General features: G+C 48.0%; 1 protein-coding gene across 2 annotated transcripts in view; it reads left to right on the forward strand.

The window, feature by feature from the left end:
• Positions 1–11,694, forward strand: part of LOC119960641 (zinc finger protein 850-like) — a 52,547-nt gene extending 40,853 nt beyond the window's left edge. For both annotated transcript variants that reach the window (XM_038788268.1, XM_038788269.1), the window contains one exon: positions 10,517–11,694. In XM_038788268.1, coding sequence (XP_038644196.1) covers positions 10,517–11,630 — 1,114 coding nt within the window. In that variant the 3' untranslated portion in view covers positions 11,631–11,694. The remainder of the gene's footprint in view (positions 1–10,516) is intronic.
• The last annotated feature ends 2,492 nt before the right edge of the window (positions 11,695–14,186 follow it).

Here is a 14,186-nt window from a genome sequence, read left to right on the forward strand (position 1 = left end):
GAAAATCGAGTGAATCCCTTGTCACACTGTGGGCAGGTGAATGGCCTTGTCCCGGTGTGACTGTATCGATAAATATCCTGATCAGAGGGATGACAACTGAATCCCTTCCCAACACCCCCACATTGTCCAGACAGACCTTCCCTTTTCCGGTCACACGTGTGTCTTCCCATATTGGTTGAATAGTTAAATCCAGGTCCACACGCTGAAGACGTGTACAGATTGTCTGCGCTGTGAATGCTGCTCTCTCCTTCCATATGGCCAATGTTACTGAGTCCTGATTAATTAAGTGACTCGGTTAGATTGATGTGGTGTCTGGGAGTCAGAGCTTCCTGTCTGTGAATCCACTCCTTGTTTAATAATTTATATCAGTAATTCCTGCAAAGAAAAAAATGCAGAAATTGAGGGTCGACAGTTTTTCTAACTTTACATTATTTTTGAAGCCACAAAACCTATTCTCCCTTATCTGAGTTCAAATCAGGCTCGCAACATCTGACCCTTTAAATTGCAACAGCAAAAGGTCACTGTCCCTTTAAATATGCCGAGTACATGTCAGAGCCACGCATGCTCAGTCGGTCCAAGTCAAACGGGCCGGCAAAGCGCCTGCGCGTTGGCCAAATTCCCAACGGAAAGTGTAGGGATTCTATGGATTGTAGTGCCATCATGTCGATGAGAAATTGGAGGGGCCAAGGATAGATCCTTGTTGGAGAGGAACGGGAGGTTGGAGATGGGATGGCCGTTTGCAAGGAGGTTGGGCATCAAGGGTTATTTTCTCAGGAACGGTGAGGATAGTGTAGTGGCAAAACCAGAAGAAAGAGAGAGAACTGTGAACAATATCAGTTAATGTGGGGAAGTTGGATGGACAGCGGTTTAGTGAGAATCGGGTCAAGGGAGCAGAAGTCAGGTCTCATAAACAAGATGAGATTGAACAGGACATGACAGGAGATCGGAGAGAAACCGGAGATAGATGTGAGTTCACAATCAGACGAGGGGAATGTTTAGTGACAGTTTGGCCTGGTGGAGCTAGTGGAAGGGAGGGAAGCAGCAGAGGCAGCTGATCAGATTGTCCACTCACTGTAATTACTTGTGAATTCGCTGGTGTGTCAGCAGGCTGGATGACTGAGTGAATCTCTTCCCACACTGGAAGCAGGTGAATGGCCTCTCCCCAGTGTGAATTCGCTGGTGTGTCAGCAGGCTGGATGACTGAGTGAATCTCTTCCCACACTGGAAGCAGGTGAACGGCCTCTCCCCAGTGTGAGTTCGCTGGTGTACAGTGAGGTCAGATGATGTCTTGAACCCAGTTCCGCAGTCGGAGCACCTGAACGGTTTCTCATCAGTGTGAATATGTTGATGACGCATCAGTTCCCCGGAACTTTTAAAGCACTTCTCACAGTCTGGGCATTGAAAACATCTCTCATCAGTGTGAACACATTGATGGTGGAGCAGTTCCCGGGAACTTTTATAGCACTTACTGTAGTCTTTACATTTAAATGGTCTCTTCTCATTGTGAACACTCTGGTGATTCAGCAGAGTGGATAACTGAGTAAATCCCTTCCCACACTCAGAGCAAGTGAATGGTCTCTCCCCAGAGTGAACCCATTGGTGTATCCGCAGGTTTGATGACCTACTGAACCCACTGCCACACACGGAGCAGGTGAACGGCCTCTCCCCAGTGTGAGTGTGCTGGTGTTCACTGAGTTGAGATGACTGCTTGAACCCAGTCCCACAGTGAGAGCACCTGAACGGTCGCTCGTTGGTGTGAACACGTTGATGGAGTATCAGGTCCCGGGAACATTTAAAGCACTTCCCACAGTCTGGACATTTAAATGGTCTCTCATCCATGTGAACTTGCTGGTGTGTCTTCAAGTCAGATGACCGAGTGAATCCTTTCCCACACACAGAGCAGGTGAATGGTCTCTTCCCAGTGTGAACTCGCTGGTGTCTCAGCAGGTTGGATGACTGAGCGAATCCCTCCCCACACACGGAGCAGCTGAATGGTTTCTCCCCGGTGTGCACTCGCTGGTGTTGCAGCAGGCTGGATGATCGAGAGAATCCCTTCCCACAATCGGAGCAAGTGAATGACCTCTCCCCAGACTGTCTGGGATGATGAATTTCCAGTTGAGATATGGTTTTGAATCCCTCCTCCTCACATTCCCAGGGTTTCTCCTCACTGTGAACGCTGCTTTTTCCTTCCATGGTCAAAATTCACCAATATTCAGGTTACGGTGAATTCGGTGACGTTGTCTGATGCTGATGTAATGTTTGATCTGAGTTTCCTGCCTGCAAATCCTCCCCTTCTAACTCTGAAATTGATTTAAAACAGAAAAAAGGGAATGAGAGAGAACCCACAAAAACACAAAGGCAGGTTGTGAAATTGAGCTGAATGAATCTGGTAACTTGTGGGGCCGGCACTGGGAAAAAGTGACCAGGAAAACTGTTGAACCTTTTGTGAAAAGTGAACTAGTTTGTTAATGTCCTTCAGGGAAGGGAACCTGCCGCCCGGCCTGAGCCCACACAAGATTTGGGCCTCTGCAAGAACACAAGAAATAAGAGCACAAGTAGACCATTCGGCCCGTCGACCCTGCTCTGCCATTGAACACGACTGTAGCTGATCTCAGTCTTCATTTCCACTTTCCCGTTAGCTTTCTCTGTCCTTTGACTTCCTGAGAGACCAAAAATCTCACCATCTCAGCCTTCAATATATTCATTGATGGATCATCCACAACCCTCTGGGCGAGAGAATTCTCTGCAAGAAACCGAGAGAGAAAGTCAAGGAGAATGAGGGAAAGGGAGAGGGAGCGAGAACAGAGTGGTGGAGGCGGGAGGGGGGGAGGGGGGGGGGGTGATGATAGGTGGCATTGGAGAGGCATTTTCTCGACTGACAACTGAATCATAATTTGACAGAATCTCCTAAATACTTGACCTCCACCACCTGGATGGACCAGGACAGCAGATGTATGTGAACATCACCACCTGCAAGTTCCTTTCCAAGATACACACTGTCCGATCTTATCAGACATCCAATGCTGGAGGAGCAGAACTTTCCTCTATTTCAATATGGACAAGACTGAACCAATTCCCGTCCACCGGGCCCACATGACGGTGGCCCAGATGAGTAAATTTTTTGGGGTGGAGGACAAATGCGCTAGGTGTGCGGGAGGGCCAGCAAATCGCGTCCACATCTTCTGGGCATGCCTAAAACTTAGGAGATACTGGGAGGGATTTGCGGACGTCATGTCCCAGATACTGAAAATCAGGGTGGTGATGAGTCCAGTGGTGGTAATTCTTGGGGTCTCGGAAGACCCGGGTGTCCAGGAGGAGAGGGGGGCCGACGTCTTGGCCTTTGCTTCCGTGGTAGCCTGGCGATGTACACTGCTGGCATGGAGGGCCTTAAAGCCCCCAAAGACCAAAGTATGGCTCTCAGACATGTCGAGCTTTTTAGGGCTGGAAAAAATAAGTTTGCCTTAAGAGGATCTGTATTAGGGTTCGCCCGAAGGTGGCAACCATTCATTGACTTCTTCGCGGGGAATTAAATGTCAGCAGTGTGGGGAGGGGTGGGAGATTAGAGTAGAATAGGGGGGATAAATAGGCGGGTACTGTTTATGAGGGAGGGGTGGTCTTTTGCACTATGTTTCTGCTTTGTGTTGATATTTGCACATTACTGTAACTGTTTACAATGCCAAAAATACCTCAATAAAATTGTTTATTTAAAAAAAAGACTGAACCCATTCCCTTCCTGTCCCGGCTACAAACTCCACTCCCTTGCCACCAATTCCATTGCTGTCAAATGTCTGAGGCTAAAGCAGACTGTTCACAACCATGGTGAAATATTTCACCCCGAGATGAGGTCTTGACCAGATCCACATCATCACCAAGATTGCCGATTTCCACCTCAGGAACAACTCCACCTTAGTCTCTATTCATCTGCTGCCATGAACCATCATCCATTCTTCTGTTACCTCTCAAACAAATTATTCCAATGCACTTGCAGCCAGACTCCAACATTAAACAACCCCCTCCATCCCATCCCAAACTCTGCTACCCATGTGCTTACTCACACCAGCCGCTGTGCCCACTGATCCACTGAAATGCTTCCTTTTAAAAGGCACAAAAAGTTTAAATTTCTCATTATTCTTTTCCTCAATGGTAGTGATCATCCCTGATCTCTGTAATCTCCTCCACACACACCCCTTTGAGATCTCTGCACTCATTTAATTCCAGCCACTTGAGAATTCCTGATTTGAATCTCTCCACCATTACTGCGTTGCCAAGGCCTCAATTTCTGGAATTTCCTCCTTAAAACTCCGACTCTCAAACTCACTTTCCTCAGTTAAGATTCTCCTTAAAATCTAATATCTCCTCATGTGACTCTGTGTCAATTGTTATTTTGTAATGATTCTCTGAACTTTTCTCTGAAAAGTTATATTCTGTTCAAGTCATAATATAAATTCGAATTATTGTCACTGTTCTGGACATATATTCTGCCCTATAAATAGGAATTTGTAACTCAGAGTGAAGCAGTTTGCTGGACACTCTGTCATGAAGAAACGTTTCAAAAATGTTGCCCCCAACAATGATGGCGACTGAGCATGCGCTCTGCTGCTCATGCTCCAATAAAGATGGTGGGTGCGCATGCGCACCATTGCCAGTACCAAATAAAGATGGCGGCCACACAGTCTCGTCTGTAACAAAGCTGCGGCCTCCACTCAGATCCCCAGGCACCGGTAGGTTATTTTCCGGATTTTCGGTGCAAATAACAAGTTCACGAAGCGCACCTGCACGGAGAACGAACGTTTTTCTGCGTCGCCATGAATCATATTGGGCATGCTTAATTCAGCCTTGTCCCGCCCTCTCGTTCACGCTGCGCTGATTGGCTGGAGGACCAGTCACTCCCGACCAGTTCTCCGTTCCAGCCAACTCTTTGCCTATTCGTCGGTGCTGCCGTCAATCACGTCGCGCATTGTGAGGTGTTAGATGAGGTCAGTTTCGGGGGGCGGGGTTTACAAACCCCAGAGCCGAATGTGAAACACCACTCTCGCTGTCCGTCACTTCCGGCTTCTCTCCACAAACAACCTCATTAAGACCGGGGGGGGGGAGGGGAGGGGAGGCACTGACCCAGTGACAATGTCACTGCATTAGTCACCCAGAGAGACAGGAAAATGTTCTGGGGACATCGGCTCCAATCCATTAAATTAATAACATCTGGAATTTAAAGTTAGTCTCAGTGATTCTGACTGAGGGTCACTGAGAAAATCTCCAATGTCACTGGATTAGGTCAAAAAGGCAGAAAGTAGGAAATTAGTTAGTTTAACGCCTGTTGTTGGGAAACTGTTGGAATCCATGTTGAGGAAGTAGTAACTGGACATTTGGAAAGTCAAACTGCAATCCATCAGAATCAGTGTGGTTTTGTGAAGAGTAAATCATGTTTGACTCATTTCATGCAGTTCTTGGACGATGGAACATGCCAAGTGGATAATGGGGTTTGTAGATGTATTTGGACTCCCAGAATACATTTGATAAGGTGTCACACATAGTTTACATAGAATTTACAGTGCAGAAGGAGGCCATTCGGTCCATCGAGTCTGCACCGGCTCTTGGAAAGAACACCCTACCCCCTACCCAAGGTCAACACCTCCACCTTATCCCCATAACACAAAAGGTAATAACGTTAAATCCCACGGGGTTGAGAGATAATATATTAGCTTGGATAGAGGATTGGCTAACCAACAGACAGCAGAGAGTGGGGATTAGATTTATTGACACATGTACTGAATAAAAATGTTTTTACCCAGAGGGTGGTGACAGTCTGGAATGCACTGCCTTCAGAGGGTGAGAGAGACGTGTTGCCTCACATTCTCTAAAAAAGTCCCTGGATGAAGACTGGCACGTCATAACATCGAAGGCTATGAGCCAAGTGCTGGCAAATGGGATTAGGTAGGTGGGTCAGGTTTATCATGTGTCGGTGCTAACTCGATGGACCGAAGGGCCTCTTCTGCACTGTGAAAAAATGAAATGAAAATCGCTTATTGTCACAAGTAGGCTTCAATTGAAGTTACTGTGAAAAGCCCCTAGTCACCACATTCCGGCGCCTGTTTGGGAAGGCTGGTACAGGAATTGAACCGTGCTGCTGGCCTGCCTTGGTCTGCTTTCAAAGCCAGCGATTTATCCCAGTGTGCTAAACCAGCCCCTTGGAGTTGCTGATGATACAAAGTTCGGTGGCATCATAGACAGCATAGATGATTGCATTAAATTGCAAGAAGATATTGACAGACAAGGTGAATGGGCAAGATTGTGGCATTATAAACAAGTGTGAGGTTATCTGTTTTGAACCAAAAAAGGATCGAACTGAGCACTTTCTGAATGAAAAGAGGTTCAGTACAGTGGGTGTCCAAAGAGACTTGGGGTTCATAGAATCTACAGCACGGAGACCGGCCCAAACTGGTCCATGCCAACCAAAAAGCTCATCCAAGTCAATCCCATCGGCCTGTATTTGGCCCAGATCCCTCTGAACCTTTCCTATCCATGTAGCTGTCCAAATGCCTTTTCAATGTTGGCAATGTCCCTGCCTCAATTTCCTCCGCCAGCTCATTCCGTACTATCCTCTGTGTAAAAGTGTTGATCCTTAGGTTCCCATTAATTCTTCCCCCTCTGAACATAAACCTGTGCCCTCTAGTTCCCGACTCCCTAATCCTGAGAAAAAGACTGAGTGCATTCACCCTATCCATGCCTCCCATGATCTTATACACCTCTAAGATCTCCCCTAAGTCCCCTACGCTCCAAAGAAAAAGGTCCTGGCCTGTCCAATCTCTCCCTATAACTCAGTCCCTTGAGTCCTGGCAACGTCCTTGTAAATCTCTTCTGCCCTCTCTCCGGTTTAATAACATATTTCATATAGCAAGGCGACAAAAACTGAACACCATACTCACAGACAGTGACCCAGCTGGGAATCGAACCTGGGACCCTGTAGCTGTGAAGCAACTGTGCTAGCCACTATGCTACCCTGCTGCCCTATCTACCTGTGACTCCACCTTTAGAGAACCATGCACCTGAACTCCAAGATCCCTCTGTTCCATGATACACCCTAAGGCCCTACCATTCACTGTGAAAGTCCGACCTTGGATTTGACTTTCTGAAATGCAACACCTCACACTTATCTGTATTGAACACCATTTGCCATTTCTCGGCCCACTTCCCCAGCTGATCAAGATCCTGCTGCAATTTTTGATAACCTTCCTCACTGCCGACAATATCGCTTATTTTAGTGTCACCTGCAAACTTACTGATCATGCCTTGTACATTCTCATCCAAATCGTTGATTATAGATACTAACAGCAATCTCCAAGTTACTGATCTCCGAGTTACTCCCGACTTAGTTAATTACTCCAGTTTCTCAAATTTAGAACAGATTCCCAACCAGCCAATCAGCTTTACTCTGAGGTACGTTATTTATATTCACTGTTCCGAAGCTCCTTCTCTCTGGATTTGCGGCAACTCCTCTCCCTGCTGTCTAGGCCGTGAATTCCTGAGGTACGTTATTTATATTTACTATTCCGAAGCTCCTCCTGCCTGGGTTCACACCAACTCCCTGTGTTGGTGAGATTCGTATCTGGGTGTCTGGAAAATCGTTAGGACAGTAACTGTCCTGAAAGATAATCAGCCACTTTGCTTCCCAATTGGCCGAGGAAGGCAGTGTGTCACAAGGATGGATGTGTTGACCGATTAATGGCTGGAGGATGGGGGCAGGTTATGTGATCAAACCTCCAGGAATACATTTAATCAAAGCTGGCGAGGAGAGAATGTTGTGAATTTCTACCCTAAACTGAGGTTTCTGTAAATTTACAGGATACTGGAAGTGGAGGTTTAACAGACGGGAAACGTAAACCAAACGTCACATTGCGATCTGACAGAGTCACTCGATTCATTAGAAACTGAATTTCAGCAGCATCTGGGTGTGGAAGGTAAAAGGTTTGTCTGTTCTGTCTGTGAGGGAAGATTTCAGGTCTCAGTGTGACTGGAAAGCCCCGAGATTCACAAACCCTGGTTAGGCCAAACCTGGAGAACTGTGTTCAGTTCTGGGCAACAAACCTGAGGAAGGATAGAATGGCCTCGGAGGGAGTGTAGCACAGATTTACCTGAGTGATATCTGAACCTTCCGGGGTTAAATTACTAGATTACACAAACGAGTCAGAGACATGATGACACAGAGAAGGGCATTCGGCCCATTGAATCCATGCTAGCTCTCTGGAGCAATCCAGTCAGTCCCATTCTCCTGCTCTATCCCTGTATTCTCGCAGGTTTTTTTCCCTCAAGTGTGTATCCAATTTCCTTTTGAAATCAAATCATTCATTGTATCTATTTTCAAACTCCCTCATAGGCAGCAAGTTTCAGTTCATTGCCGCTCGCTGTGTAAAAACATATCTCATATCACCTCATATCTCCTGTACCTTTTACATACAAACTAGGAACAGGCCACTTGGCCCCTCGAGGCTGCTCAGCATTCAATAAGATTGCGGCTGATCTCATTCTAACCTCAACTCCACATTCCTGCCTACACCTGATAACCTTTCACCCCCTTGCCCATCAAGAATCTATCCAGCTCTGCCTTAAAAATATTCAAGGGCTCTGCTTCCACTGCCTTTTAAGGACGTGATTTCAAAAGTCTTACAACCCTCAAGAGAATAAAAAAATCCTCATCTCCATCTGAAATGGGCGACCCCTTATTTTGCAACAGTGATGCCCTCGTTCCAGGTTCTCCCACAAGAGGAAACATCCTCTCCACATCCACCCTGTCAAGACCCCTCAGGATCTTGTATCGTTCAATCCAGGTTTTACCCAAAAATTTTAATCTGTGTTTCGACTGTTTGTACGATCAGTGAATGGAAACAGAGGGCGCGATTCTCCGCTCCCATGATGGGTAGGAGAATAACAGGAGGTGAGCTCCCGCACATCCCGCTATTCTCCCACCCCCCCAAAATGGCGTGCCGCAAAACCCGCGGAGAATCGCGGTCCGCCGTTTTTCACGGCAGCCCGCGATTCTCCGACCCCGATGGGCCGAGCGGCCGGCCGTTTCACGACCGTTTCACGATGGCGGCAAACACACCTGGTCGCTGCCGTCGTGAAACGGGAGTGAGAAGCCCGTTTGGGGATTCTGGGTGGCCTACAGAGGCAAGAGCACCACGACTGTGCTCAGGAGGGGACAGGCCCGCGATCCGTGCCCACCGATCGTCGGGCCGGCGTCCAAATCGGACGCACTATTTATCTCCGCCGCCCCGCAAGATCAGGCCGCCACGTCTTGCGGGGCGGCTGAGGGGAATGACGGCCACCGCGCATGCGCGGGTTCGTGCCGTCATCGTCATGACGTCATGCGCGGATTGGCGCTATCCAACCTGCGCATGCGCAGCTGGCGTCATTAGGCGCGTCAGCCGCGACATTTTCAACGCGCCAGGCCTTCGGCCGAGTTACCCCGACACGGCCCGTCTATCCCCCCGGGAGGGCAGAATAGGGGGCTGGGAGAGGCTATTGACGCCATTGTGAGCCTCTCCAGGTTTCACGACGGTGTGGGCCTTTGGGAGAATTCCGCCCAGAGTTTCTTTGTCCACCCGATGAAATCTGGCATAATCTTGTGGACTTGAATCAAATCTCCCCTCAACCTCCTTTGCTGGAACCATTCCGGTAAATCTCCTCTGAACCTTCTCCAAGAACCTTCCCATTCTTCCTGAAGAGTGGTGACCAGAGCTTTATAAAGATTCATAGAATAAAATTAGAACCATAGAATTCCTACAGTGCAAAAGGAGGCCTTTCAGCCCATCGAGTCTGCACTGATTCTCTGAAAGGGTACCCCACACTCCTACCCTGTCCCTGTAACCCCATAGCCCCACCTAACATGCACATCCCTGGACACTAATGGGCAATTTATCAAGGCCAATCTACCTAACTTTCCCTTCTTTGGACTGTTGGAGGAAACCTGAGCTCCGGGGACACACAGACATGGGGAGAAACTGCAAACTCCACACAGACAGTCACCAAGGCCAGAATTGAACCCGGGTCCCGGCACTGTGAGGCAGCAGTGCTAATCACCGTGCCACCAGAAGCATAGTTTTGGTATCAATATTGCTGTTTAAGAAGCTCAAGATCGAGTTTGCTTTGCCATCTCTATTCTCTATAATCTATCTTGTAGATATACAAAATCTCTCTTCACCTCTTTCTCTCTCCTCCCAAAGGGGCCAGTTGGGTTTTTCTGACAATCCAGCAGTTTTCATAGTCACTTTTTCCCAGAGCCGGCCCCACAAGTGACCAGATTCATTCAGCTCAATTTCACAACCTGCCTTTGTGTTTTTGTGGGTTCTCTCTCACTCACCATTTTCTGTTTTAAATCAGTTTTACAGGGTGTTCGCAGAGCAGGCTTCAAAGTCTGGAAACTCAAATCAAGCGTCACATCAGGATCTGACAGAGTCCTCAATTTATCATATCCTGAATATCATCGTACTTTGAACATGGAAGGAAAAAGCATCGTTCATAGTGGGGAGAAACCGTACATGTGTTGTGTGTGTGGACGAGGATTCGCTCGATCATCAGCCCTCACAAGCCACAAATGCCGTCACACAGAGGAGAAACCGTGGAAATGTGGGGACTGTGGGAAAGGATTCACTTCCCCATCCAAGCTGGAAACCCATCGACGCAGTCACACTGGGGAGAGACCATTCACCTGCTCCAAGTGTGGGAAAGGATTCACTCAGTTATCAGCCCTGCGGAAACACCAACGAGTTCACACTGGGGAGAGACCATTCACCTGCTCAGAGTGTGGGAAGGGATTCACTGAGTCATCCGAACTGCTGAGACACCAGCGAGTTCACTCCAAAGAGAGACCATTCATCTGCTCCGAGTGTGGTAAGGGATTCACTCAATCATCCGCTCTGTCCACACACCAGCGATTCCACTCCAGGGAGAGACCATTCACCTGCTCAGAGTGTGGGAAGGGATTTACTATTTCAGCCCACCTGCTGAATCACCAGCGAGTTCACACTGATGAGAGACCGTTTCAGTGTCCAGACTGTGGGAAGTGCTATAAAGGTTCTGGGGATCTGATGAGCCATCAACGTATTCACACTGACGAGAGACCGTTTAGGTGCTCTCACTGCGGGACTGGGTTCAGACAATCATCTGATCTCACTGTACATCAGCGAATTCACACTGGGGAGAGGCCATTTGCTTGCTCCAAATGTGGGAAGAGATTCACTCAGTCATCTGCCCTGTACAAGCACCAGAGAATTCACACTGGGGAGAGACCGTTCACCTGCTCCACGTGTGGGAAGGGATTCACTCAGTTATTCAACCTGCAGAAGCACCAGCGAGTTCACACTGGGGAGAGGCCGTTCACCTGCTCTGTGTGTGGGAAGGGTTTCACTCAGTCATCCAACTTGCAGAAGCACCAGCGTGTTCACACTGGGGAGAGGCCATTTGCCTGCTCTAAGTGTGGGAAGGGATTCACTCAGTCTTCTGACCTGCTGAGTCATCAGCAAATTCACACTGATGAGAGACAGTTTCAATGTCCAGATTGCGGGACGTGCTATAAACGTTCTGGGGAACTGATGCGCCATCAACGTGTTCACACTGACGAGAGACCATTCGTCTGATCCGAGTGTGGGAATGGATTCACCACTTCATCCCACCTGGTGAGACACCAACGAGGCCACAAGTAACCACAGTGATTGAATTTTGCTGTTACTCACATTCAGGACTGAACCATGTTCATTTGGGTCTCTTTCTGCTGATAACAAACTCCAGCCCATTTACAGGGGCTAATATTCTGGCTGAAAGTCAAATAAATTAGATTTGTGTGAAATACACAGTGTTGAAGCTTTTTAATATCTCTGACACAACAAGTCAGTCCCTTTTGAAGTACTCACGCTCTCCCCTGTCTCTTCCATCCTTGCCTCCAACAAGAAGTGTGAGGAGCTTGTGGAGCTTCTTTGTGACTGAGATTGAGTCAATCCGATCAGCTGCCTCTGCTGCTTCCCTCCCTTCCACGAGCCCACCGGACCAAACTGTCTCAATGTCATCCTTTCCCGAGCCCGGAACCCACATCTTTCTCTAGTTTCTCTCCCATCTCCCCTCATGCCCTCTCAGAGCTCATCTTGTCCATGAGCTCCTGCTCCATCGATCCTATTCCCACTGAGCTACTGATCAGCCAACTACCCTGTGTCCATGGATATTGTCAACATTTCTCTCTCTTCAGGTACTGTCCCTCTGTCCTTCAAATCTGCCATCATCACCCGCCTCCTCAATAAAACAAACCCTTGACCCTGCCTTCCTTACAAATTACTGCCCTATCTTCATTACTGCCTCCTCTCCAAACTCTTTGAACATGTTGCCACCTCCCAAATCCTTGCCCATCTTTCCCAGAACTCCCATGTTTGAATCCCTTCAATCAGGCCTCTGCCCTGTCACAGTGAAATACAAGAGACAAACAGAATCGTACCCAGAGAGAAAGACAGACAATCCAGGAGCTTGGATCCAACACGGATATGTCCATAAGACGAAAGACAAGGGTAGCAGCACAGTCATTATCGAGAGACAACAATACCTGCTGGAGACAGACAGACAACTAGACAATACGAATCACAACACCAAGCTACCTAGACCTATATACCCGAGACAAGAAGGAGAATTGGAGACAGATGGGAAGAACTCGGACTCCAGACACATTAACCAAAAACAGGTGGAATATCTGAGGGGACAACAGGTCGAACCAAGGAAGTTCTACCTGCTTGCTAAAATACACAAACACAGAATAATAATAATCTTTATTATTGTCACAAGTAGGCTTACATTGACACTGCGTGAAGTTACTGTGAAAAGCCCCTAGTCAACATACTCTGGCGCCTGTTTGGGTACACAGAGGGAGAATTCAGAATGTCCAATTCACCTAACAAGCGCATCTTTCGGGACTTGTGGGAGGAAACCCACGCAGACACTGGGAGAAAGTGCAGACTCCGCACAGGCAGTGACCCAAGCGAGAATTGAACTCGGAACCCTGGCGCTGTGAAGCAACTGTGCTACCCACTGTGCTACCGTCAGGGATATGCCGCCAGACACACCCAGTGGATCAGACTGAGAGGAAATCCTACAGAATCATAGAATTTACAGTGCAGAAGGAGGCCATTTGGCCCATCGAGCCTGCACCGGCCCTCGGAAACGGCACCCTACTTAAGCCATGCCTCCACCCTATCCCCGTACCAACACCTAAACACACAGTCATGGCTGGAATAGCTGAAACATCAACACACTGCTCCTGGTAGTTGATGGTATGGTGGTTCAATAAATATAATTAGTGGATTAAAAATATGTGTAATTTAGAGTTAAAAATGCCAGATTAACTCAACAGGTCTGGCAGCATCATAGAATCCATACAGTGCAGAAGGAGGCCATTTGGCCCATCGAGTTTGCACCAACCCTACAAAAGAGCACGTAACACAGGCGCACTTACCCTGCACTCTCCATCTTTTGAAACTAAGGGGAAATTTAGCATAGCCAATTCACCAAACCTGCACATCATTGGACGGTGGAGGGGCGACACGTGGTACAGTGGTTAGCACTGGGAATTTATAGCACATTCATCCTGGGGAGAGACCATTCACCTGCCTTGAGTGTGGGAAGGGATTCACTCAGTCTGCCCACCTCACTTCACACCAACGTGTTCACTCTGACACGCGACCTTTTAAATGTTTCGCCTGAGAGAAGAGTTTCAAAGGCAAAATGGATCTGCTGATTCACCAGCGCAGTCACACTGGAGAGTGGCCGTTCACCTGCTCCGTGTGTGGGAAGGGACTCACTCAGCAGTCCCTCCGGCTGAAACACCAGCGCATTCACAGCAGGGAGGGAGCGTTCATCTGTTCCAAATGCGGGAAGGGATCCATTCGGTCATCCACCCTGCTGACACACCAGCGAGTTCAGAAGTGCCTCCAGGACTCTGCTGTTATTGATGTTAATCACATCCAGGACTGAACCAAAATCACACCCAGGACAGAACCATGTTCATTCTGACAGATGGAGTTTGTTTGAGTTGATGTTAATAATCCCTGAAACTGAGATTAGAATAGATTGGTGCTTGAGAGCCAGCACAGACACAATGGGACAACGGGCCTTGTTTTGTGCTGTAAAACTCTATAACTCTAACCCATCTCACTTCA

Source organism: Scyliorhinus canicula, unplaced genomic scaffold, assembly GCF_902713615.1.
Source record: "Scyliorhinus canicula unplaced genomic scaffold, sScyCan1.1, whole genome shotgun sequence".
Taxonomy (NCBI): domain Eukaryota; kingdom Metazoa; phylum Chordata; class Chondrichthyes; order Carcharhiniformes; family Scyliorhinidae; genus Scyliorhinus; species Scyliorhinus canicula.